The sequence below is a fragment of the Gopherus flavomarginatus genome, chromosome 24, assembly GCF_025201925.1.
Source record: "Gopherus flavomarginatus isolate rGopFla2 chromosome 24, rGopFla2.mat.asm, whole genome shotgun sequence".
Taxonomy (NCBI): Eukaryota; Metazoa; Chordata; order Testudines; family Testudinidae; genus Gopherus; species Gopherus flavomarginatus.
In genome coordinates, this window is record NC_066640.1 from 8,930,180 (window position 1) to 8,955,777 (window position 25,598).

Sequence of the window (25,598 nt, forward strand, 5' to 3'; positions counted from 1 at the left end):
TGTTTTTCAATTTGTTGACAAATTTTGAAGTCATTTTGGTTCAAATCAAACCAGAATTTTAGGAGGAATTTTTTAGTCCAGACCCTGAACCATTATTCACTCAGCTCTAACTCTCCTGGACTTCTCCCCCTTTCTCTCTCAGATTTCTGTCCCTTAGTTGCTCCAGAAGGGAGTTGTGGAGTATATACCTTCCCCTAAAAACTGCAGCCTAATCACAGGAGAAAGCCAAAGGCTAGAGACATAGGCACAGATCTGCTGAGCCTCTCTACCCTCCAATGCTCCCGGGCCTCAGCAGGGAGCATGGAAGGCAGAAGGATCTGAAAAGGAGAATAGAGGCTCAAATACACATTGGGTGAACTTCTGCTTTCCGTTAAACCCATGGAAAACAAAAGCAGCTCCATTGATTCAAGTGGAGTTGCTCTGGATTGACAGTGGTGTAAATGATAGTGAGTCTGGCCTAGTAAGTAGTTCCCTAAGAGCCTGATTCTGACCCTACATGGCTTTCAGCCCAGGATGACTCCACTGAGTAAAGGGCACTCACTCTGGATTCATGTTGGTGTGAGAGCAGGAGCTGCTGGAATTTCACCCAGGGTTTGCAATTAGCAGTGAGGGTGGGGAAAGGGAATAAGAGGTGTGGCCACCACAGAACGAGAGTCAGTCGAGTAACGATCCTAGTTAGGGTCTGATACTGGAGTGCTTCTGGGGTTTCGATGGTTGCAGGATCAGTCTGTGAATGGACACCAAAGTGGTGGAGAGCTTGCTATAGTATGATTTTTTTTTTCAAGAGGGGAATTGGGTCCTGATTCTTCATTTATCCTGGTGTAAATCAGGAGTCACTCCATTTTATCATTCGTAGTAATTACAGTGTCCAGAGGCCCGAGCTGAAGTCAGGGCCCCATTGCTGGGTGCTGCACAGTCACAGAGTGGGAGACAGATCCAGCCTCAAAGTGTTCCTAGGCTACATCAGGCGTCCCCAAACTTTTGAGGGCCACGTCCCCCCTTACACACCCCTGGAGCTGGGAGCAGGGCGCAACTGTGTGGGGGATGCTGATGGGGTAAGGGGGCCGAGGCTGGGACCTCAGGGATGGAGCTGGGGCCAGGAGCGGAGTTGCAACCGGGCTGCGGTGGGGGCTGGCAGCTGGGCCCACAGCTGGGGGTGGGACCGGAGCAGAGCTTGGTGTGGGGAGGGGCTGGGTGGTACTCCCTCCCCACCCCCCATGGGGGCTGGTCCAGACCCCCTGCACCCCTCTGAAGGTCCCGCCATACCCCCCTCTAAGAGGATGCGCTCCCCTTTGGGGACCTCTGGGCTAAATAGATGAGACAGACGAAGAGGTGGGAAGGAAACACGGGTCAGATTGTAAAATATCTCAGCATCCAATGTGCAGTTCCTTCAGACATCAGGCCACTTATTTTAGTGCCTAAAAGGGAACTAAGCTTTTGTGAAAACTCTGACCCGACGGGACTTGCCTGAGGACACTCAGGGAGTCCGTGGCAGAATCAAATCCCCATCTCCTAAGTAATAATGTAGTGCCTTGTCCTCAAAACCTGGTCTTCTGCTTTAAGGTTCCCTGAGACCATGTGGAATGATGTTGAAACCCCTCCATTTCTCTCTCTTTCTTTGTTCCCCAAACATCCCTCCCTTCCCCTGCCCCCAGATCCCATGTCTCATGTCCCTCCATCCTCCTGGCTGCCGAGCAGCTCTTTGACTTTTCCATCAGTAACTCTAAAGAGCATGTTTGAACCAGGCTGGCTGGTCTCCCTCCATCCCCATCACCCAGCTCCAAATCAGGCAAATCTCATCGATCACAGCAGCTCAGGAAATATCTGGTGTTTTGTTGTCAGGATGATAATAACATTGCCATGGTGAATGGGCTGCTGCAGGCCTGACCCATGGACACCTGCAGGGTCTGTTTAATTGCATTTAATGACAACTCCTGTACAGAGCCGCGGTGCCAGATTTATTTATTTTCCGTCACATTGGCAAAGCACAACAGCTCAGAATATCATTTGCACTGAGCATTTCCACCCCGTCTCTCCTTAAATCATTTTAATAAATTACCAATCAGGTAAAGTGGGCACCATCAGTCTGAAGTAGGGGGAAGATTTAACTCAGAGGAAATAACAGCAGTAAGGCCATGCTGTTCGTTCCACCGCTCCCTGGGTCTGCTACATAGGAAATACGGTTTGTTTAATTTACAGCCTGGAAGCGCAGCTGGGGATCTCTTCAGGAAATGCCAACCTCTTCCAAGATAGCTTGCAGCTACGCTCCTTGAGCCCCATTCTCTCTGACTGGGCTGGTTCCAGCGTGCTCGCAGCCCAGTTTAGATCCTGTCTGTATCTGTGGCAAGTTACAAGGGAAGCTATGGTGGACTCCAGCACCACTGCTTGCAACAGGTGCAACCTGTAGTGTAGAGAGACAATCAATTCCTAAATTAGTATTTACTTACTGCACTCTGATTGGCTGATGCTCACTGTCCCCTGAGCCAATCACATAAGCATATCAGGGTTTATTTCCCCTATTGAATTCCGAATAAGCTGGTTTCTGACTGCTGGCAACTTGACTCTTTTTTCCTAAACATGTGCATGACTTCAGCAATCTGATTGGCTGGCACTGATTCCGTTGGGGATCGAATTAAGGTGGGATTTCTGGTTAGTTCCCAGTCTCTGACTTGAAGCGGGATTCCCCTGCCTCTGGTGGGGCTACCTCGCCTTCTTTGAATCCCAGTCACGGATCTGTTTTATCTTCAGGTGTTAGGTCTAGCGTTGTGCAGGGCTGAATTTCCCCGAGTGGCACCAACCAATCAACCAAAATAAAATCTTCCAGGGGCTCAGTTACCCTAGGTCAGCATTTGTCTGCTTGGCAACCCCCTTATATGAAGTCAAAAATGTTCATGACCCCCTGACATTTACTGGAAAAATAACGTAAAAATATCCCCCTTCTCATCCCCCCACCCCCAGCCAGCTGAAGAGCACCGCCCTGAAGTTTGAGAGCGTCTTCGAAGAGTTTTCTCATCCCCTTTTCAAGTCACTTGGCTTGAAAGTGAGGCACAAGCCTAATACATACATGGGTGTAGGGTCTTGTACTTATTCTGTCAAATATCCATTGATTTAAAAGGGAATTTGTGTTTAAAAAAAGGGGGGGGGCAGATTCTGATGATCTTATGCTGAATGGCTATGAGCCAGGATGGGCAGGGACGGTGTCCCTAGCCTCTGTTTGCCAGAAGCTGGAAATGAACAACAGGGAAAGGATCACTTGATGTTTACCAGTTCTGTTCATTCCTTCAGCGGCACCTGGCATTGGCCACTGTTGGAAGACAGGACACTGGGCTGGATCAGGGATCAGCAACCTATGGCAAGCTGATTTACAGTGGCACACTGCTACCAGCCTGGGGTCCCTGCCACTGGCCCCACTCAGTCCGCTGCGGGCCTGGATGGACGGAACCCCGGGCCGGCAGTGGGCTGAGTGGGGCCGGCGGCCGAGACCCCGGCTGGCAGGGGCCAGTGAACAGAAACCCAGATTGGCAGTGGGCTGAGCCGCTCAGCCCGCTGTCAGCTGGGGTCCCAGCTGCCGGTCCACTCAGCCTGCTGCCAGTCTGGGGTTCCATCCACCAGCCCCTGTAAATGTAAAATGTATGATTGGCACGTGAAACCTTAAATTACCGTGAATAAATGAAGACTTGGCACACCACTTCTGAAAGTTTGCTGACCCCTGGTCTAGATGGACTTTTGGTCTGATCCAGTATAGCTGTTCTTATTTTCTATGAATAGTGCTTTACTCCTTCACAATTATTATTTTGTATCTGTATTGCTCTAGTGTCTAGGAAACCCCAGTACTGGACTCGGATCCCGTTGTGCTTGGTGCTGTACAAACATCAAACAAAAAGATGCCCCAAAGAGCTTATGATCGGGGTATGCCTGTCCTGTCATCACAGGGTGTGGCTGGAGCTCGAGTAGATACAGCCAAGCTAGCTTTCATCTAGCTAGTTTGGGTCCTGGAGCCACAAAGCCAAGGCAGCTGGGCTTGTATGGCTCTCACTGAAGGACACACTACCGGGCTTCACTGCTCTGGGGCCCAAGCTGGCAAGCTCGAAGGTAGCTCAGGATGCCTGCCCAAGCTGCAGTCGGGCCCAGTGATCGCACCATACACGTGCCCTTTGTGTAAGACAAAAGACGACAAGTGGATATGAAATTGATGGGGCATTTTGCCAAGGAAGTTGCTACGTGATGTGAGTAAAAGTGGTTGCTCTCGCCCCAAGGGGACCCTCTGGATTTGCCCCAGTGCTCCATTTCACAGTAATGTATTGGTCATTGACTGCTGCTTCCAAAGGGACTTTGGGTGGTTGAGAGAAATTGGCCTTTTCAGCCACAGAATAAGCACCCAGCCATGCACTCCCTGCTATGTTTAGTTCATGTCTATCTCTCAGGCACTAGCCAGCTACTCCCTCTGAAGTCACCTGTGTATGTCAGGGCAGAACTCAGCCTGTTATTTCCCACTCTTCAGTAGCAGCCTGTGAAACAAAGAAAGAAGGCTGTTTCACAAAGGTCTCAGTCGCAAAATCCAGGTAATAACCAGCATCTGGAGAGGTCATTACATCAACCGGGTGTCGAGTAACACCTGGACAGCAGCTCCAGCCCGTCACCAGGACAATGCAGGCAGGACTATTCTCACTATTAAATAAGACCACCTGGACATCACCCGATATCTTTTATCAGCTCTAGCCATTGCAAACACTCGCGCTACCCGGGTTAGCACAATGGACTTATCTGCTGAGCAGCACAAACTCCCAGATTAAAATGTCCATCTGGAGTCAGACTCAAAAGTCCACAGAGAGCACAAGGGAAAAAAACTGAGTTGAGTGCCTGGGTTGTTTGCTTGTTGAAGGGCTTGAGCACCTTTCTCAGCACTAGCGCACAGACCCTTCCCTCAGGGAGAGTCTGGAACAGACACAGCTTTGCAAAGCTAAGGCCAGAGCAGCCTGGGTTTGCTGGATGAGAGGAGATGACAAACAGTGTGAACCTGCTCTCGTGAACTGTGTTCACACAGGGACAGTCGAAGATCAGACTGAAGGGAAGAACGACGCAGGGTAGATGCCTCTGTCTGAGCTTTCCATGGCTCAGGTACGTCTGCCTCAGGGTATGTCTACACTACGGGATTATTCCAATTTTACATAAACCGGTTTTGTAAAACAGATTGTATAAAGTCGAGTGCACACGGCCACACTAAGCACATTAATTCGGCGATGTGCGTCCATGTACCAAGGCTAGCGTCGATTCCCGGAGCATTGCACTGTGGGTAGCTATCCCGTAGCTAAGCCATAGTTCCCGCAGTCTCCCCTGCCCATTGGAATTCTGGGTTGAGATCCCAATGCAAAAACAGTGTCACAGGTGATTCTGGATAAATGTCGTCACTCAATCCTTCCTCCGTGAAAGCAACGGCAGACAATCGTTTAGTGCCCTTTTTCCCTGGATTGCTCTGGCAGACGCCATAGCATGGCAACCATGGAGCCCGTTTTCCCTTGTCACTGTCACCATATATGTACTGGATGCTGCTGACAGATGCGGTACTGCAGTGCTACACAGCAGCGTTCATTTGCCTATGCAAGGTAGCAAAGATGGTTACCATCCCTATTGCACTGTCTGCCATTGTAAATTGGCGATAAGATGATGGTTATCAGTCATTTTGTACCATCTGCTGCTGTCATGGGTGCTCCTGGCTGGCCTCGCTGAGGTCGGCTGGGGGTGCATGGACAAAAATGGGAATGACACCCCGGGTCATTCCCTTCTTTATGTTTTGTCTGAAAATAGAGTCAGTCCTGCCTAGAATAAGGGGCAAGTCTACTTGAGAACCAGAGAGCACAGCCGCTCCTTGTCAAAGCCCCAGAGATCCCGCAGAAATGATGAGCTGCATGCCATTCTAGGGGGTGCCCCTGCAACAACCCCACCCATTGCTTCCCTCCTCCCCCAACCCTCCTGGGCTACCTTGGCAGTGTCCCCCCACTTGTGTGATGAAGTAATAAAGAGTGCAGGAATAAGAAACACTGACTTTTTAGTGAGATAAAATGAGGGGGAGGAAGCCTCCAGCTGCTATGATAGTCCAGGCAGTACAGAATCTTTTCTTTAGACATGAAAGGGGGGGGGAGGATGATAGAGTTCAGCGTCCAGCTGCTATGATGAGGACGGTTACCAGCTATTCTGTACCATCTGCCGGGAATGACCGGGAGTCATTCCCATTTTTACCCAGGCGCCCTGGCCGACCTCACCGAGGCCAGCCAGGAGCACTCACAGGCTGCTGCTGATGATGGATAGCAGCCATATTGTACCCTCTGCCACCGGGAAGAGGATGCTGGTGTTCAGCGCTGCAGCACCCCATCTACCAGCAGCATGCAGTAGATATAGGGTGACACTGAAAAAAGGCGAGAAATGTTTTTTTTTCCCTTTTCTTCTGGGGGGGGGAAGGGTGTAAATTGACGACATATACCCTGAAACACCCAGGAAAATGTTTTTGACCCTTCAGGCATTGGGAGCTCAGCCAAGAATGTAAATACTTTTCGGAGACTGCAGGGACTGTGGGATAGCTGGAGTCCTCAGTACCCACTCCCTCCCTCCATGAGCGTCCATTTCATTCTTTGGCTTTCCATTACACTTGTCACACAGCACTGTGCTGTGGACTCTGTATCATAGCCTGGAGATTTTTTCAAACGCTTTAGCATGTTGTCTTCTGTAACGGAGCTGTGATAGAACAGATTTGTCTCCCCATACAGCGATCAGATCCAGTATCTCCTGTATGGTCCATGCTGGAGCTCTTTTTGGATTTGGGACTGCATCGCCACTCGTGCTGATCAGAGCTCCACGCTGGGCAAAGAGGAAATTAAATACAAAAGTTCGCGGGGCTTTTCCTGTCTACCTGGCCAGCTTCCAGAGTGGTCACAACGGTGCACTGTGGGATACCGCCTGGAGGCCAATACCGTCGATTTGCGGCCACACTAACCCTAATCCGACATGGTAATACCGATTTCAGCGCTACTCCTCTCGTTGGGGAGGAGTACAGAAATTAGTTTAAAGAGCCCTTTATATTGATATAAAGGGCTTCGTTGTGTGGACGGTTGCAGGGTTAAATCGGTTTAACGCTGCTAAATTCGGTTTAAACGCATAGTGTAGACCAGGCCTCAGCCTCACCCCACAGGGAGCTCTGGCACAGAATAGCTGTTGGCTTTGCCTTATGAGTTGCTATTGCCCCATCACAGGCTATCCAAGAGATGTGCAAGACATTCAGAGAAGAGAGCTGGGACGTGGAAGCAAAGCTGAACAAAAATTACAATCGCGCTCAGAAGATCCAGGGAAGACGAGGGGGAGGAAAGAGCATCACTAGTAAGCAAACCACACTAATTTCACTCACGCAGTAGGCTTAGGCTGGGTTCAAGGAGACTCCAGGAAACTCCTATTATCTTGGTTTTCTCCTCTCTACGTGACTGCTTCCTTCTAGCGTCCCCAAATACCTATTGCATTGACTCACTGGGACACAACCAGGAGACGGCCGAGTTGACAGTGCTTTGCACAGCAGCCCAGCACCGGGAGAAGCTGGAGGTGGAGAGGCCAGGTGAGCAGGAGGTCCTGCCGAGTCCCTGTGTGCTTCAAACAATGTGATCTGCATCCTCCTGGGGGGGTGTGGTCCCCTCGCTGAGAGAATGGAGTGGGAAGTCTCAGTGAACCCCCTGACGTGAGACAGAAGGTTACAATAAGATGTGGGACTGACCCACAGAGGGCACTTTGGAGAGGGTATTGGCCCACTAGGGCAGGATCTGGGGCCTGCAGGAGGTGGGGAAAAATCAGAAGAAAAAATGAAAGAGCATTTCCTTAAGGCATTAGGAAGAAGTGCTGACACTCATGGTCTGGCTCTGTGTGGAAGACTAGTGATTTTGTTGTTCTGACTTATAAAAGTGACAACAAATCATAGCCTGCCATACAGCACGGACCACAACTGCCCACCGACAGGACCTGCTGCCATACGGCCTGGACCCCAGCAACCTACCGACAGGACCCGCTGCCATACGGCCCAGACCCCGGCAACCCACCGACAGGACCTGCTGCCATACGGCCTGGACCCCGGGAACCCACTGACAGGACCCGCTGCCATATGGCCCAGACCCCGGCAACCCACCGACAGGACCCACTGCCGCACGGCCTGGACCCCAGCAACCCACCGACAGGACCCACTGCCGCATGGCCCGGACCCCGGCAACCCACCGACAGGACCTGCTGCCATAAAGTACGGACCCCAGCCACCCACCAACAGGACCTACCGCCATACAGCATAAACCTGAGCCACCATATGGCCCGGACCCTGGCCGCCCACCGACAGGACCTGCTGCCATACAGCACAGACCCCAGCTGCCCACCGACAGGACATGCTGCCATATGGCCTGGACCCTGGCCACCCACCGACAAGACATGCTGCCATACAGCCCAGACCCCGGCAGCCCACCGACAGGACATGCTGCTATATGGCCCAGACCCCAGCCGCCCACCGACAGGACCTGCTGCCATACAGCATAAACCTGAGCCGTCATATGGCCCAGACCCTGGCTGCCCACTGACTGGACCCGCTGCCATACGGCCCAGACCCCGGCTGCCAACCGACAGGACCTGCTGCCATACAGCACAGACCACAGCCGTTGACTTTCTATGAGGCTTTGGGGCTATTGAGAATGTTACCCTACAAATATCGATACCTATGCAGACTTTATATGGAACTGATACAGCATGTCTGAAAGGACAAAAGAAGTCCATTGATCTTCTAATCCCTGGCTTTAAGGTTACAAACCCAGACTGCACTCCTAGGAGCCACAGAGTCCATAACTCCAGGCCATCGAGGTTTCCCTTGTTTCTTTGTGTGCAGTTGGCAGCAAAGGGAAAGCATTTTCTAGCGCTTAGAACACAAGATTGGAACTCATGCCTCCTGGGTTCTATTTCCAGTTCTGACACTGACTTGCTGTGTGACCTTGGAGAGCAAGTCTCTCCCCTTGCCTGTGCCTCTGTTTCCCTGTCTGTAAACGAAAAATAACATTTTCTACCTCTTACAGTAATGACATCACATATGCTGTTATCTAGCTAAATATGTCTCTGTCCCTCATCATCTCACAATCATTAATATATTGCTCCTCACAGCCCCTGGAGTAAGAACAGGAGTACTTGTGGCACCTTAGAGATTTAAAAAATTATTTGAGCATAAGCTTTTGTGGGCTACAGCCCACTTCATCAGATGCATAGAATGGAACATATAGGAAGAAGCTATATATATGTACAGAGAGCATGAAAAGATGGAAGTAGCCATACCAATGGTAAGAGGCTAATTAATTAAGATGAGCTATTTTCAGCAGGAGAAAAAAAACCTTTTGTAGTGATAATCAAGATGGCCCATTTTAAACAGTTGACAAGAAGGTGTGAGGATACTTAACATGGGGAAATAGATTCAATCTGTGGAATGACCCAGCCACTCCCAGTCTCTATTCAAACCCAATTTAATGGTATCGAGTTTGCATATTAATTCAAGCTCAGCAGTTTCTCGTTGGAGTCTGTTTTTGAAGCTTTTCTGTCGCAAAATTGCCACCTTTAAGTCTGGTACTGAGTGATCAGAGAGGTTGAAGTGTTCTGCTGGTTCTCCTACACTCTTGGAGTTGTATCTACAGACAGATAACAGCACAGGGGAGACTCAGTGCTTTCCCTAAGGGCACCCAGGAAGATGGTAGTTGAACCAGGGACTCATTGCATCTCAGTCTGGTACACTATCCACTACACCATTCTTCCTTCCACCCACTAATCAGTCCTTCCTGTTTGTGGAGGGTTGGGTTCTGCAATCCTTAGCTGAACGACTTCTTACCAATTGTTATTATGGTCCTGGATGGGCAGTAAGATGGAAGCTGGAGCAACATTTACACCAGGAAACCCAATGCTAAAGAAATTCAGCAGCTCCACAACACAGCAGCCTGTGATGATGCACCAAAGGACAGGCCTGTTTCCCCTTGCCCACCCACCGAGTGCAACACTCATGCCAGTCATGAGAAATTAAATCTGCAAAAATTCAGAGGGCGGCAGCGCAGCCGCTAATGTCCAAAATTGCCGGGCTTGTGCCTAATGGAAAGGAAACAACATTCATGTAGCGTTAGCCAACGTGCCTCTCGCTCTCCCCTGTCTGCTGCTGGCTTATTAAAAACCCTGCTTCCCAGGTACTGTGGCCTCAGTGCCCTATTTAAGCAGAGGGAATAATGTCATCGCAAGCCTTAATGATTAAAGTAGTTACAGAACAAAAGCCCCTGCGGTGTGTTGGATATTGGGTCACTGTCCCTGCTAATGTCACACTGCCATTTCTTGGTATTTTTAGAATTCTCCCCTTTGTAGAGCAAATTTATTCTTCAGCTGCTTAGAAGCACAGGGGACATTGTCCTCTGACAGCCTAGTAGCAACAGGCAGGCTTCCTCTGGCTCCTGTAAATTGGCCATGCCCCTGAAAGCTGCTTGGAGAGTGAGATTATGAACTGAAGAGAAACCTAACTGCAACTCCAGAGCCAAACGGTGGGAAAGTTCTGAGCCAGACCCAGTCATCAGCACCAGCATTCACACTAGAACCAGCTGAATGCAAAGATAAAATTGCCAAACGTGTCCAAGTGACATAGGAGCCCATTTTCAAAGGTGATTTAGGCACTGAAGAAGCCTAACTGAAAGCCAAAGGACGTAGGCACCTAAATCATTTATAAGCTTTTGGAAATTTGATCCCAGATCCAAACCACTCCCACTCCAGACCCATGATCACACCGCGTCACTGTGGTTCTGAATCAGACATCCAACCCCTTTTATTATCTATTTATGGTAGCACCCAAAGGCCCCACCATAGATCCAGACCCCAGCACACTGGGTACTCTATAGACAAAGAGTGAGACACAGGATCTACCCACAGAGAGCTGGAAGTCCTAATAGACAAGGCATAGATTATTTTCCCCATGTTACAGGTGGGGAGCTGATGCCTAGCGGGATTAAGTGATGTTCCTAAGAATGCACACGGACTCTGTGGCAGAGATGGGAACTGAACACAGATCTCCTAAGTGCCACTTCAATGCCTTAACCACAAGGGCAGCCCTCCATTTGCTTGTCAGAGCGCCGTCTTTATTCCAATGAAGGCGATTGCATAACCACGCCTGCAGCCGGGACTGTGTAATTCAGCTTGTCTGAAAGGGAACATGAAACGGCAATATAGAGAAAAATTAACCCTCCTGGCACACAGCCCTGTCAAAATGTCTCATTTTCACCTTCTCTTCATCCCCTCCAGTATTTGATTTCCCAGTACATTTGCAGAGTACTGCATAAGGTTTTATCTGCACCAGCTCCCAACACCTTAATGAGCGTCCTACCTGCCAGGGGCATGACAGCTCAGACCGCAGAGCCTTCTGTTAAGTCAGTGGTTCAAATCCGCCCCTTGCCAGTCAAGGACAAAAGTTGCTACTGAAGGCTGTTTGGTAGCCTGGCAGAAATGAGATGAAGGCATCAGACCCGTCCTAGGAAGTTACAACCTGCCCATGGTATCTGAAGTTTATCCCATACACAGAGCTGAGCCCCGGCACCTCTGGGCTTGGCAGTTCGTAGCCCTGACACCTCTGTATGAAAGTAAAAAAATTGCTTGAGCCCCAGGACCTCTTTCATTACAAATTAAGCCCTGCCCACACCGCTGAGATAAGAGAGCAGTTTGCCTGAGGACAGGTTGAACACATCCCAGTAGTCAGGGATGTGGAATAGTCTTGGAATCAGAAGCCACGGAGGTGGTTCCCTGTGTCTTTCCCAATGAGATTTGCTCACACTTTCCTGGGCCAGCTGCTATTCACTGGCTGTTCCCATCCCTCATTGCTGGGTCCCAGCCCAGCAGAAGTGGGAGCTGCGGCATTCAGAATCTTCTCCAATGACCAGAGGGCAGAAATATCCTTTGTCAATGTAACAAGGTAGTGGCCTCTTATGACCAGAAGAATAATCACCCTGTTCGTGGGTCCAGGGAAAGTGGATGGTGGCCTCACAGCGGTCATTTGAAGAGAGGAAGTTGATGCTGGTGAAGAGGCAATGTCTGGGAGAGGGAAGATGTAGGAAACCCCCACATCACTGTTCCTTCAAGGGCCCTGTAGACATCAGTAGCTCAGCCAGAGGTTACAGAAGTGGGTGGGGGCAGTTCTGTGGCCTGCAGCATGCAGGAGCTCATACTAGATGATCATGATGGTCCCTTCCGACCTTAAGGTCTAGGAATTTGGGCATGGGCAGGGCAAGGCTCCCCTCTCTCCCAGTCAAGCACAGACAGGTGTTTGGGGTTATTAGACCCACCTGGGAAGGATTAAGAGACTCATTAGATGAGTAGGCATGGGAGGCTCCAAGCCCCAAAATAGGGAGAGGCTGGGGGGTCGGGGAGAAGAACCAGCCCTAGGAAGGCTGAGCAAACAACCCCTGATTTTGAGGGGTTCAGCTACAGTCCAGTGAGGCCAGAACTTAAAGCCACGGTCCCAGGAATCAGGACTGTGGGACCCTAGATGCAGGGACAGCTCCAGGTTTTCTGCCGCCCCAAGCGGAAAAAACAAACAAACAAACAATTGGCAGCACTTCGGCGGCAGCTCAATCGCGCTGCTCCATTCTTCAGCAGCACTTCAGCAGCAGAAGAAGAGAGGGACTGAGGGACCCGCCGCCAAATTCCCACCGAAGACCTGGATGTGCCAATAATGGACGGAGTGTCGCTGCTGCCCCTTTGTATTGGCCCCAAGCACCTGCTTCCTTCGCTGGTGCCTAGAGCTGGCCCTGCCTAGATGTGAGGGAGAGAGCCACAGGCTGGGGAGGCAGGACTGAAAGCAGAACACACAGGTCCCAGCAAGGCGAGCTGTGAAACCCCTGCCCTGAGGGAAGAGTGTACAGGCTAGGGAGACATGGACTGGGAACGCACAGGCCCCATGACGGCAGGCTGTGAAACCTTGAAAATAAAAGGGGAAGTGAGTAATTTGAATAAATTATACCCCACCCTCCCCTAGGGGAATATTGTTTTAAAGACTCTGAGTATATGTGAATTATTTTGGGGCTCAGAAGAAAATGGAGGCAGGGTGCCAGCAGGACCACCTTGGGCCACAAGGGTGCACCCTCAATGGCCTCTGTCTACAGTCAGTCAGTTAAAGGAGGCAGGGACTGCACATGGGATGCCTGCAAGGAGCAACTTTATTGTCCTCGCATTGGGCAGATTGTTGCACTTCTGATGCTGTCAGTGGGAGGAGCTTCGGAGAGCAAGGAGTGAGGACATGGAGGGATTTGGGTGGAAAGAAGCTGGAGCATCCCAGGCCTTGGTCCCTCGTTATACCTGAGCAGCTTCTTAGCATTGCCGCCGAGCCAATTTCTTTATTCATAGCACAGATGTTTCTAGTGGCTGCGTTTCTGCTCTAAGATGATGCGTGGAAGATGTCAAATGCCTTTGGTGGAGCAGCTGGAGTAAGGCTTTGGTTTAAGTACCCAGTCGCGGGCCCGAAGGAGCCTGCAGGGTGCTCCCCTAGATGCCACATACCTCTCGTAGAAAGGGCGTTACGATGGAGTTTTAGTTAATAGCCACTTCAGATTAAAGCGTCAGTGCATCTGATCACTATAGCAACATGAAGAGGCAGGGAGGAGAGGAAATGTGTTTCCCCCAATGTCTTTGCCTTGAAATTGGAACTCATCCAGTCTTTTAAGTACCCCAGGTCTCCGGCATGGATGCTCACACACAAGAACACGTGTTCACACAGAATATTCTCACATGTATGCACATGCATCCAGGCATGCCCACACAGACCATGCTGTGACACATCTGCTCGTGCACGTACTGATGTGCCCACAGATGGAGACTCACCAACACAGAACTACAGTGATCCCATCCCGCACCTGTACACTCTGACTTCTGGCATGTATTCACTTGTACACACATAGATGCTAATGCACAACCACTGTTCTCATACATATATAAACACAGGTGCACCGGCACACGCATTCCCTCCTGTGTGCACAAGAGACACAGGAACACACACAAACACCTCTACACAGCCATTGTAGCCTCCTGCACACCCACATTCAAGCACAGACCTGTGCTTTTGCACGCAAACCTGTGCCAAGGACACGCGGCCACTCATGCTCCCTCACAAACATCCGTGTACTTTTGCGCACGAAGCCACTCAGAACTTTGGCACCTGCCGTGCACAAATCCTGCTGTCTCACACATGCAACCACCGCCTCACGTGGGAGCTAAGGCACAAATCCCTTGGCCCTGATTCTCAGAGCTGAGCACCTGCTGCTCCCACTGACTTGAGGTAAAAATCCGGCTCATGCTGTTTGTTATGCAAAAGCAGTTTCTTAGCAACTAAAATCATATTCTCTGTTCAGGCAACACCCATTAGCAGGATAATCCCAGGTAATTCCAGACAGCTATAATTAAAACATAATGAGTAAAATCCACCCCTGTGTGGATACCCAGCATGAGGCACCTGAGCCCTCAAAACAGGCCTCCTTAACTGTGCTGGCCCTCTGAGCAGGGCTGAATCTCACCCATAAGTGAGCATCCCGCAGGTATTTCATTGATTTCCTCTCATTTGGTTTGACAATATGTTTGACTCAGATCCTCAAAAGGATTTAAGCACCTAACTCCCATTGATTTCAACTGGGCCAATTAAGACGGTGGTTTCTGAGCTGTGGACACTTTTCCATTAGAATTGAGACCCAGCAACTAGCTTCGGCGAGGCCATCAAAGAGTAGGAAGCTGAGATCACTGGGCACCTAGGCTGAATTTGAACACCTTGGATTTCAACTTCTACAGATGAAACGCCCTTTGGCCAGTCTCCTGCATCACCCAGTCCTCTGGGGTGGCAGCTGGCTACCTACTTGTGATCCATTCTGCCACTCATCAGCAATGTAGGCAGGACAAAGTCATGGAAATAAATGGTTCAGTTGAGGAAGGCCAGCCTGCTTTTATAACATTAATGTAACGCTCTAACAGAACTTTACACGCTGGGAATGGTGCCTCTGCACAACGAATACAAGTTGGGGATGATCTCTGGTCTCCCCCATGTGCTTCTCTGTTCATCAGAGACTGAGAAGATCTTTGGAGGTGACGCTCGCAGTGCCCAATTCAGCCCTGGTGCAAGCAGGTGCAGCGACGCTGAAGTCAGTGCAGCAGTGGCTACTTTCACCAAGGGCTGAATTATGTATTTCCTGACTCCAGTCACACAATATAAGCTTATGTGCCTTGTCAGGTGGCAGGAGTCAGCACACACTGGTCCCAGTGGCTACTGTTACACACATTCTGATTGTTCTCTCTAGACCACGTTGTCCCAGCCAGGAGTTCATGGGACCCTCCTGAAAGCTTTACTAAAGACAAAAAATCCTCATAGATATATCACGGGTGCTGCATTTACCTTTGTAAAATATACCAAGTTAGGGCTGTGCCAAGCACAGTGCACGGCACAGCTGTATTTTTGTGATGTTGATCCTTCTAACTACTGTATTTGGAGTTTAACCAGTTCAAGACATTTTTAAAAATAAAGGTATCAGATTCAATTTATACATATTATGAAGTCACAACTGAAATCTTAAAAAGCCAAGGTTCTGTCTGCTTTGAAGAAGATACAAAGCACTTTTTGCAAGGCTCTTGGAAAGCCATCATGTCCTTGGAAAAACATTTGCCTTCTCTATCCTGATGTGTGCTGGGACCGGTTGACTGACCCTAAGTGGCTGCATCTCCTTCCACAGAGGCCTGTTTGATGTCACTACACAAAGTGATAGGTGCTATATAGACATCTAAGCTAGAAGGAGAGATGGATGGAGAGATAGTGGGATGGGTAGAGTGGGTGCTGGATGGATAGTGAGGGAGAGGAGGGAGGGTGGGATGGGGAGAGGGGATGGTGCAGGGGTACTGTGAGCCATTGAACCCAACTATAAACCCTGTATATGATGGAAACCACTTCAAACCAGGGGTGTGGCAACCTATGGAACGAGGTAGATGGCTGGATGAAGAAAGAGGGGGAGGTCGCCCAGTTACATCCATTGACCAATGCCCGTTGCATGCTGGGTACAGTTGCCAACTTTGGTTGGATGAATTCCTGGATGTTTAATCACATGACATACTATTTAACTTAACAATTAATCTTTAATTCCTGGAGACTGCAGGGCAATCCTGGAGGGTTGGCAACCCGATCACGCACTACAATCCTATCCCCAGGCCACAAACCCTCTGGCAGGTGTTCATTTGCACTAAATGCTAGGAACCCATCTGGGAGGGGGAGGGATGAATTAGGACCTGTACAGATGCTCACAGACTGGTGAAGTTAGACAACTACGTTTCCCAGAACCCCCTACGCCCACTAGAGGCCCGGCAGGCTCCCAGAAAGGCGTCGTTCCCCATTGCCCTTCTGGGAAATGTAGTCTCCGATTGGCCAGCCTCCCCACGCTGGCTGCGAAAGAGCGCCAACGGCAGAACTACATTTCCCAAACTCCACCTCGCACGCTCCCGGCGTCGCCCGCGGGCTCCGCTCGCGGAAACTCCTTCCCGTTGCCTCCTGGGAAAGGCAGTCTCCTGCCCGCCGGGTTCCTAGTGACAGGCCACGGCAGAGCGGCGCCGGATAAACTACGCGTCCCAGAATTCCCCGCCCCTTCGGACGCTCGGGGGACGCCATTTTGTTTTGTCTGAAAACCCTAAGATGGCGGCGGGGGAGAGGCACTGAAGGTTGCCGGGGTCTCCGTCGTTCGGTCCCCGTCCCTCTCTCGCGCCCCCGCCCCGGGCAGCCGCCCCATGGCCAGGGGGGGCCCGGGCCGCTCGCCGTGGCCATGGACCTGCGCACGGCCGTCTACAACGCGGCCCGCGACGGGAAGCTGAAGCTGCTGCAGAAGCTGCTGGGCAGCCGGAGCCGGGAGGAGCTGGAGGCCCTGACGGCCGGGCCGGGCGGCGGGGGGACCCCGCTGCTGATCGCCGCCCGCCACGGGCACCGGGAGGTGGTGGAGTTCCTGCTGGACCACTGCGGCGCGCGGGTGGAGGAGGGCGGCTCGGTCAGCTTCGACGGCGAGACCATCGAGGGGGCCCCGCCGCTGTGGGCCGCCTCGGCCGCCGGGCACCTGGCGGTGGTGCGCTGCCTGCTGGAGCGGGGGGCCTCGGTCAACCAGACCACGCTGACCAACTCCACCCCGCTGCGGGCCGCCTGCTTCGACGGGCACCTGGAGATCGTGCGCTACCTGGTGGGCGAGCGGGGGGCCGACCTGGAGGTGGCCAACCGGCACGGGCACACCTGCCTGATGATCTCCTGCTACAAGGGGCACCGAGAGATCGCCTGCTACCTGCTGGAGAAGGGGGCGGACGTCAACCGCCGCAGCGTGAAGGGCAACACCGCCCTGCACGACTGCGCCGAGTCCGGGAGCCTGGAGATCCTGCAGCTGCTGCTCCGCTCCAAGGCCCGCATGGAGCGGGATGGTTACGGCATGACCCCGCTGCTGGCCGCCAGCGTCACCGGGCACACCAACATCGTGGAGTACCTCATCCAAGGAGGGCTGCAAAACGAGGAGGGGGACGAGATGTCGGGGAACGAGGCCGGGGACTGCACTGCAAGGGGGTGGCAACAGAGGGGTTGCGCTCCTGGCCAGGAAACGCATCCGTGCTGCCCCGAGGAAGTGCAGCGTGAGGGCCAGAAGGGATGCGGTGCCGTTAGCCAGGATGAACAGCAGGGCCCTTATGAGCGCTGCAGTCGAGCGGCTGCTGTAGAAGCCCTGGAGCTGCTGGGAGCCACCTTTGTGGATAAGAAGCGTGACCTGCTGGGGGCTCTCAAGTACTGGCGAAGGGCCATGGAGATTCGGCACCAGGGGGGGCAGTACCTGACCAAGCCTGAGCCCCGGCAGCTGGTGCTGGCTTATGACTACTCCCGGGAGGTGAGCACCCTGGAGGAACTAGAAGCCCTGATCACTGACCCGGATGAGATGCGCATGCAGGCGCTTCTGATCCGAGAGCGCATCCTGGGCCCCTCTCATCCGGACACCTCCTATTACATCCGTTACCGGGGGGCTGTCTATGCTGACTCAGGCAACTTTGAACGCTGTATTAACCTGTGGAAGTATGCCCTGGACATGCAGCAAGGCAACCTGGAGCCCCTCAGCCCCATGACTGCCAGCAGCTTCCTTTCTTTTGCTGAGCTCTTCTCCTATGTGCTTCAGGACCGCTCCAAGGGCACCTTAGCTACCCAGCTGGGCTTCTCCGACCTCATGGGTGTGTTGAGCAAAGGGGTCCGGGAGGTAGAGCGGGCGCTTCTGCTTCACAAGGACCCAGTGGCCGACTCTGCACAGTTCACCAAGGCACTAGCCATCATCCTCCATCTGGTCTTCCTGCTGGAGAAGGTAGAATGCACCCCTGAGCAGGAGCACCAGAAGCGCCAGACCATCTACTGCCTGCTGAAGTGCAGTCCCAGGGCCAAGAACGGGTTCACACCCTTGCACATGGCTGTGGACAAGGACACCACCACAGTGGGGCGCTACCCAGTGGGCAAGTTCCCGTCGCTCCACGTTGTGAACCTGCTGCTGGAGTGTGGGGCTGACCCAGACAGCCGTGACTATGACAACAACACCCCGCTGCACATCGCTGCCCAGAACAACTGCCCACTGATCATGAGTGCCCTGATGGAGGCCGGGGCCCACATGGACGCCACCAACGCCTTCAAGCAGACAGCTTACGAGCTGCTGGATGAGAAGCTGCTTACCAAGAGTATAATGCAGCCCTTTAACTACATCACCCTCCAGTGCCTTGCTGCCCGTGCCCTGGACAAGCACAAGATCCCTTATAAGGGCTTCATCCCTGAGGAGCTGGAGGCCTTCATTGAACTTCATTAGAGTGGGAGGACTGAAATCACCAGTCTTTCCCACGAACTGGCTCATCATCCCTAAGAGGAAGGGAAATCCGAGGTCTGGAGGCAGATCCTTTCCCTGGGTGCTGGAAGCCTTCGTTGCACTGAGGCAGGCTGCAGCCATTGTCCTTTCCCATCATGGAGCTTATCCCTACAGGGGAAGGGAACTCAAGAGCTTGTTGCTGTGGCTGGCTTGCTTCCTCTTCATCCCCAGGTGCCAGAAGCCTTCACTGAACTGAACCAAGAGGAAGCTGCAGCTGCTGCCTTTCCCCTTCGCCAACCGTCTCATCCTCAAGGGAGAAGGCAATTGGAGATTTTGTAGGAGGTTCCCCTGCATCCTCCCGCCTTTCCTCTTCCCACAAGTGCTGGATTAATTCGGTCTTTATGCTTTAGGGTTGCTACAAATTCCCATACGTGCACCTCTCCTGTGCTCCTTACCCCAAGGGACTGACCCACTAGTAATGCAAGCAAAGGAATAAAACATCCACATTCAGTTTAACCTAGTCCCTCTTTCCTTCCCACATTTGGCACATGAGCCTAAAAGCTGGGTGGCTAGTGCCCAGCAGGGCTAGTTGCCATTTGCGCAACTTCCCAGCGGGGTGATTTCCCCCCACGCCCGGCCCGAGTAGCCATGTAACAAGTGGTGCAAAATTGTGAGATTTTTGATGGCTGTTTGCAAAGCTGGATTTTCTTTTTCCCCGCCAGAGCCAGGCCCTGGTCACTCTGCAAGATTTCTCCAATCCTGTACTTACATCTCAAGGACAACCTTAGTAACGTGGTTTTGTCAGCAAACCCTGGCTTATATGAAGGAGGGGACTTATAATTTAAAAAATAAAAATCTCTATGGATTTGTGGCTGACAAGATCTTACCAATTTGGCACAGGCCAACCCCCTGTGCGTACATAGGCTTAGCTCTGCATGGGCTCAGCGGGGGTTGGCCTATCTAGAATGGTCTGCAGGCCAAAACCATGTTACTTGAGCTGGTGCTTAAGATCCCCTTTTTCAAGCCATTCCAGGATCAGAGAATGTTTGCAGGGTGGGCTGAGCTTGGAGGTTTCTTTAAAGCAGATGAGCATTCGTTGCAGTGTGGGGTGGCCCATGGTTGGAGGAAAGAGCAGGCAAGGAATGTTAATGAAGGATGATTTTTATTTTATTTTTAAAGGTTGAATGGCACTGATCCACTGGGCTTTGAAGTATCCTGTTCTGAGAACCTCCCTTGAAAGGGCCACTGACGCTGCTTGTTGGCTTTTGGTTCTTTCTGCAGCTATACTACGTATGGTGCTAGTTTAAAGATTGAAATAAAAATCTCTTCATCTGGCTACTCTTGGGGTGAGCTGGTTTTTGTTTAAATAGGACCTGGACAGACGTTTCTTACCTGTTCCCTCAGGGCAGGTATTTGTCCACCTCAGCAGAACCTTGCTTTGTGTTGAGCAGTTGGTGCTGCCAAACATGATGCAGTCCCTGCATTTTATTTTGTCTCAGCAGGAATGACTTTTTTAGCAGCCAGTGGCTCCTTTCTTGGCCCACTCAGAGCAAAATGCATAGCTAAGGATGAAGCAGCTTTCAGGAAAAGTCAGGATGATCAGGAGAGCAGGACCTGCACTGTGATCTAACGAAGCTGCTCAACTAGTATTTACAGGCCAGCTAAACCATAAACCTCAATAATCCAATGTTCTCTGCCCTTTAAGGGTATTGTAGAGCTGCCATTTAGTTTTGCAGTGTTAACTATTAAATAAATGTTTTTATTTATGAGGCAAGAAGTTTTAACTCATTATCAGGGTGTAAAGTGCAGGGTTAATTTAGGTACAATATTTTTTTCCTCCTTGTGGCTGATACAGATTAAACTGCGCAAATGACTTAACTTTGTGAGCCAATGAGTGCTCCTAACTTCAAATAATAAAACAAAACAAATGCTGATGGAGTGCAAACGCCTTGGAATTCCTTGATGCTGGGACCGTGTTTTCAGGGTCTCGGTTTCATTGAGGGGTGGGGGAAGACAGTGAAATTCTTTGGGCAATAAATGGGAGGAGTCGCTCATAAGAATGGCCAGACTGGGTCAGACCAAAGGTCCATCTAGCCCAGTATCCTGTCTTCTAACAGTGGGCAATGCCAGGTGCCCCAGAGGGAATGAACAGAACTGGTAATCAGTGATCCATCCCATCGCCCATTCCTAGGTTCTAGCAAACAGAGGCTCGGGACACCATCCCTGCCCATCCTGGCTAATAGCCATTGCTGGATCTATAATCCATGAAGTCAGTGGATTTCCACAAGAGCTCAGTGAGCCATGCTAGCATCTTGTGTTGCTGGATTTAGGGATCTTAATTTAGCAAAAAACAGATGCCTACATTGTCTGTTTACACTTCTACCTACATTTCTCTGTTTTGTCACTGAAAATAGTTTCCCTTCTGTTTCTAGTTATGCTCACTTTCTGGCTCTCTTGCATTAGCACCATGCTGTTGGGCTTGGGTTGCAAAAATTGCATGAGAAGGTTTAAACGCAAATGCATTATTTTACTCAGCATTTAAAATGAACGAAAACATTCACTGACAGGAGATTTCTAAAACTTCTTAAGTCTATTTCAATAAGACTTTAAACTTCAGGCCTAAACTAGCTGACTGTCCTTGAACCCTGAGTTTCAGTTTGGTCACGGCTTTTGGGCCAGACCCTCAGCTGGTGTAAATCAGTGTAACTCCCTCAGTGTCACTGAAGCTGTGGGTACTGATTTTAAAAATACAGGCTCTGGGAAGATTGTCCTAAGTGCCTACAGATCTTAGGTGCTTCAGTTGCTGAATGGCCAACTTAAGTTATCTTAAAGGTGCCTTGACTTTCATAGGGCAGATGCTCGGTGCATTCTGGGAGTCAGGCCGCTTTAAGGTGTCTCAGGTTGGATATCCAAATTACTAGCCACTTGGAAATCTTGGCTGTGGCGTGAGGTTTTGTTTTTGTTTTTAAAAGGGACCGATTCATACTGTGACATTCTAGCTGCCCTGGGCCCCTGCAGGACACCCTTTGATTAGCTTCCCTCTTGTACCCAGGGCAGTCATGAGGCTAGTAATGGAGAGCCCTTAAAGGGTGGTAAAAAATCTGAAGCTGTGACCATGTGATCAGGTAACTGTGGAATCTAGCCATTGATTGGAGCCTCATGAAAGGGGAAGCTTAACATGGCAGAAAGGCCAAATTTATTTTGCACCTTGCAATTGCATGTTGATGGTAATTACTGGGTAAGTGAAATCACTGCATGAATTGAAGTATAATTACCATGTAAGAGCTATTATTTACTGTAGGTGTTGGCTGGGCTGACTGCCGTGCAGGGTAGAACAGGCACTTGGCAGGCGCAGTGAAATGTTTAGGGACTGTTTTAGTAACTGGATGATTAGCTGGGGCGGAGGGTAGAGATTTTTCACTAGGGCAGTCATAAACCCTGGCTTATGTCGCTCTCCTGAAATGATCCTGCAAATTCTCCCTCTACAGATTTCTCTTTAGTTTTGCTTACCAAATTCCAGCTCTGATTTCCCACACTCAGCTCCCCAGGCCGATTAATGGCTCCTGTGCGGGTGTCTGTAGAAATGCATAGAAGGGAAAGATTCACCTGAGGCTTTGCTGGGGCCAGTTGCTAGTGCCCTTCTATGGAGATCTTCTAGGCTCCCCGGATCATCCCCTACTCATGTTATATGAGCAGTGTTTACAAAGTGCAGAGCCTGGAGTTTAAAGATAGGGATAGCATCAGCATTTCCCTGGCTCTCCGGGCATAGCAGGAGCACTTAGAGGGTCGCAAATGCTCAAAAGTATCTCTGGTGAAGACAGGATCTGTGTGGCAACCCTTGGGGGTGTGTCAGTGTTATGTGCTTCCTTGGGCAGTCATGGGGTGCAACCCACGTTGGGGGTTCCAACTACTCTATACTTGACTGGCCTGGGGGACAGCTGAAACTTTCGGAGAAGCTGGCGTGCAGAGAAATGGAAGTGCTGTTAATTAACATGGGGGGGGTATGCACCGTGGATTCGGTCAAGTCAGAGTTTTGGATAAAGGGCATTTGGATGACTGGAATTATACTGTATCGCACTAGAGACACATGACACAGACTGCTCGCGTGCCGAAATGAGAAATGGCTATGGAGAGCCCTGCTGGAGCTCAGACAAGCCTGGGTGAGACTGTAAATGTCCCAGCAAAGTCCTCTCTGTTCCTGGGTGGTTGGGAGAGAGGAACACACAGCGGAATTCTCCCTGACCCCAGTCCCTTCAGGACGGGGGGGAGGCTGGAAAGCACACAGTAAAATTCTTTCCTCGCCAATCTGTCTCCCTTCCCCTTTGCTTGTTGCACGTTCTATCGAATTCAGCGGGACTGCTCCTGTGAGCACAGGTATTTGCCCATAGAGCATTTGCAGGATCAGTTCTATAGTTTGGCCACAAGCATACAGACCCCATTGTGTTTGCCCTGCATTGTTTGTGTAGGGTGGTAGTGCCTCAAGGAGGGGGAGGCCTATTGTCCTAGGCACTGTACAGACACACAACAAACAGCTGGATCAGATAGAACAGACCAGAGGAGTACAAGGTAACAGACTGTTAGTCTGGTGACAAGCAGTGGTCCCACCATGCCATGGTTGAGTGTTTTGTAGGTGAATTTTAATGAGGCTCTTAAAACATACCTAGTACCTCCCCTTGAGAATGTGCATTGAGATACATACACGCAGCTCTGTCCTGACTGCTCCTGCCAACCAGCCTGAGTGCTCCCTAGTTAAGGAAATCTTCCATCCCCAAGGGAGAGTCCGTGATTCCCGTGTGGGAGTCACAGGCGAAGGCCATGGCTGGTGTTAAAGGTGAACTGTAAAAGACAGAAATGGGGCTGTGGCCTCTTTTTGCTTTCCTGACTGGTGGGTTTTGTGTGTGTGCACTTGAAAACCAAACGCTTGGTTTTTACACCAGTAATTCAGGACTTGGCAATAAATGGCAAAAGCACCTGTGAGTGTTAGGCACCTAAATCCCATTCTCCAAAGTCCCTTAGCTGAAATGTTTACCCCTTTTCTGCCCTGGTTTTCCTGGCCGTGTCTTTGGTTGGCTGAAGAGTTAGGGGAATGGGGACCTCGCTGGTACCAAGTGAAAGCTGAGCGGTTGAGGGGGCAAAGGGATTTGGAGTCATTCTGGTTGAAATGCTGTGAGTTTTGCTTGGCAGTAACACCCATTGGCTTCAAAGCTGAAAGTGTCTGGAAGGAAAAAGCACCTTGTCAAAGGTTCTGTTCCTCCCCTGTCTTTCACATGAGAGCTGAGAAAGCTCCTCCCCCCGTTCTCTGGTCCTCCCTGGAGATCTCTGGCAGAAATGGGTAACACTTGACATTCCTGCTACATCTAAAGTGTGAAAAACACACAGTCAAATTTCTATAGGCCTCCGTTCCCAATCTAACTCATCCCAGCAAACGGGTCCCATCTGTACAAGCTACATCAGTTGCCCTCTGTTGAGCTGTCAGCCCCGTCACCTGAGCAGTCAATTCCGCTTCTCCATAAATGTGTCATGTGAAACTGGGGAGGGGGAGTTACATACTCTGTTCCCTAGGAAAGGGTGGCCCTGGGTATCAGACCAGGCAGTGGTAACACAATACCTAGGCAAAGGAAGGTTACACAAGGGGAGGGAAAATGTTGAGAAGGAAACTCTGTTTGGATCCAGGCCCCTGGGTCCTGCCATTCCCTTTGGAAGCCCTGAGCAAAGGCTATAAAAAGCAAGTCGCGCTTGCCATTACCGAGCCCCCTTACGCAGCTAAAAACAGAAGCGGAGCTGTTCTGACAGTGGAAGCCACAGCCTGTGGGGTTGTTTATAAAGGGGCAGTGGGGTGCAGTCCCTGGTCTGGCCGGCAGCGGGGGTGGGAGGCAGGTTGTGCAGAAGGTTGGAGTGTGTGATTAGGCCAGAGGTGGACAAACTACGGCCCGTGGGCTGGATCCTGCCCCCCCAGTGGGCTGGATCCAGCCCGTGGGATTGCCCCCCCTTGGCGCCATGTGCCCCGTGCCACTCTGCAGAAGTGGCTGCCATGTCCCTGTGGCCCCCAGGGGGCAGAAGGATCTATGCATTGTCCATACCTCTAAACACCGCCCTCCCAACTCTCTGCCCGCACCTCGCACCCCTCCTGCACCCTAACCCCCTGCCCTGAGCCCCCGCCTGCACTCTGCACCTCTCCTGCACCCCAGCCCCCTTCCCTGAGCCCCCTCATGCACACTGCACCTCTCTGCCCCAATCCCTTGCCCTGAGCCTTTTCTGCACACCGCACCCCCTCCCATACCCCGCACTCCCTCCTGCACCCCTGCATACAGTTTCCTCACCCAGATGTGGCAAGGTGCTGCCATATGGCTTGACGGATAGAGGCAGGGGGCCAGGGTACTGGGTTGTCCCCTGGGTCCCTTGCCGGTGTTGTGAGCCATCTGATTGCTAGATGGCTACATGGCATTTGAGAGCCCCCTACTGCCAGACTTGCTGAGTGGCGTTTCAAGAGACAAATGACCAGGGAGGTGGTGGATAGTTTACTCAAAGTATCTGTATCTGTGATATTGTAAATCCCCATTAAGGTGAAGGTCTGATTCCAACACCCACAGGCCCGCCAGTGCAAATCCTCCCACTGCATCCTTAACTCTCACTGACCCTAGGCACGCTCAGGGCCTTGTGAGGGCTACAATATGTACCAAAGCACAACAGGGCGTGTTAGGGGTGGAGTGC

The 25,598-nt window shown here is 51.2% G+C and overlaps 1 protein-coding gene across 1 annotated transcript; it reads left to right on the forward strand.

Moving 5' to 3' along the window:
* Positions 1–16,715: 16,715 nt before the first annotated feature.
* FEM1A (fem-1 homolog A) lies at positions 16,716–19,403 on the forward strand. The gene has a single exon (XM_050934193.1). It carries the CDS (start codon positions 16,851–16,853, stop codon positions 18,888–18,890), a length of 2,040 nt encoding a protein of 679 aa, XP_050790150.1. The 5' UTR covers positions 16,716–16,850; the 3' UTR covers positions 18,891–19,403.
* Positions 19,404–25,598: the final 6,195 nt, after the last annotated feature.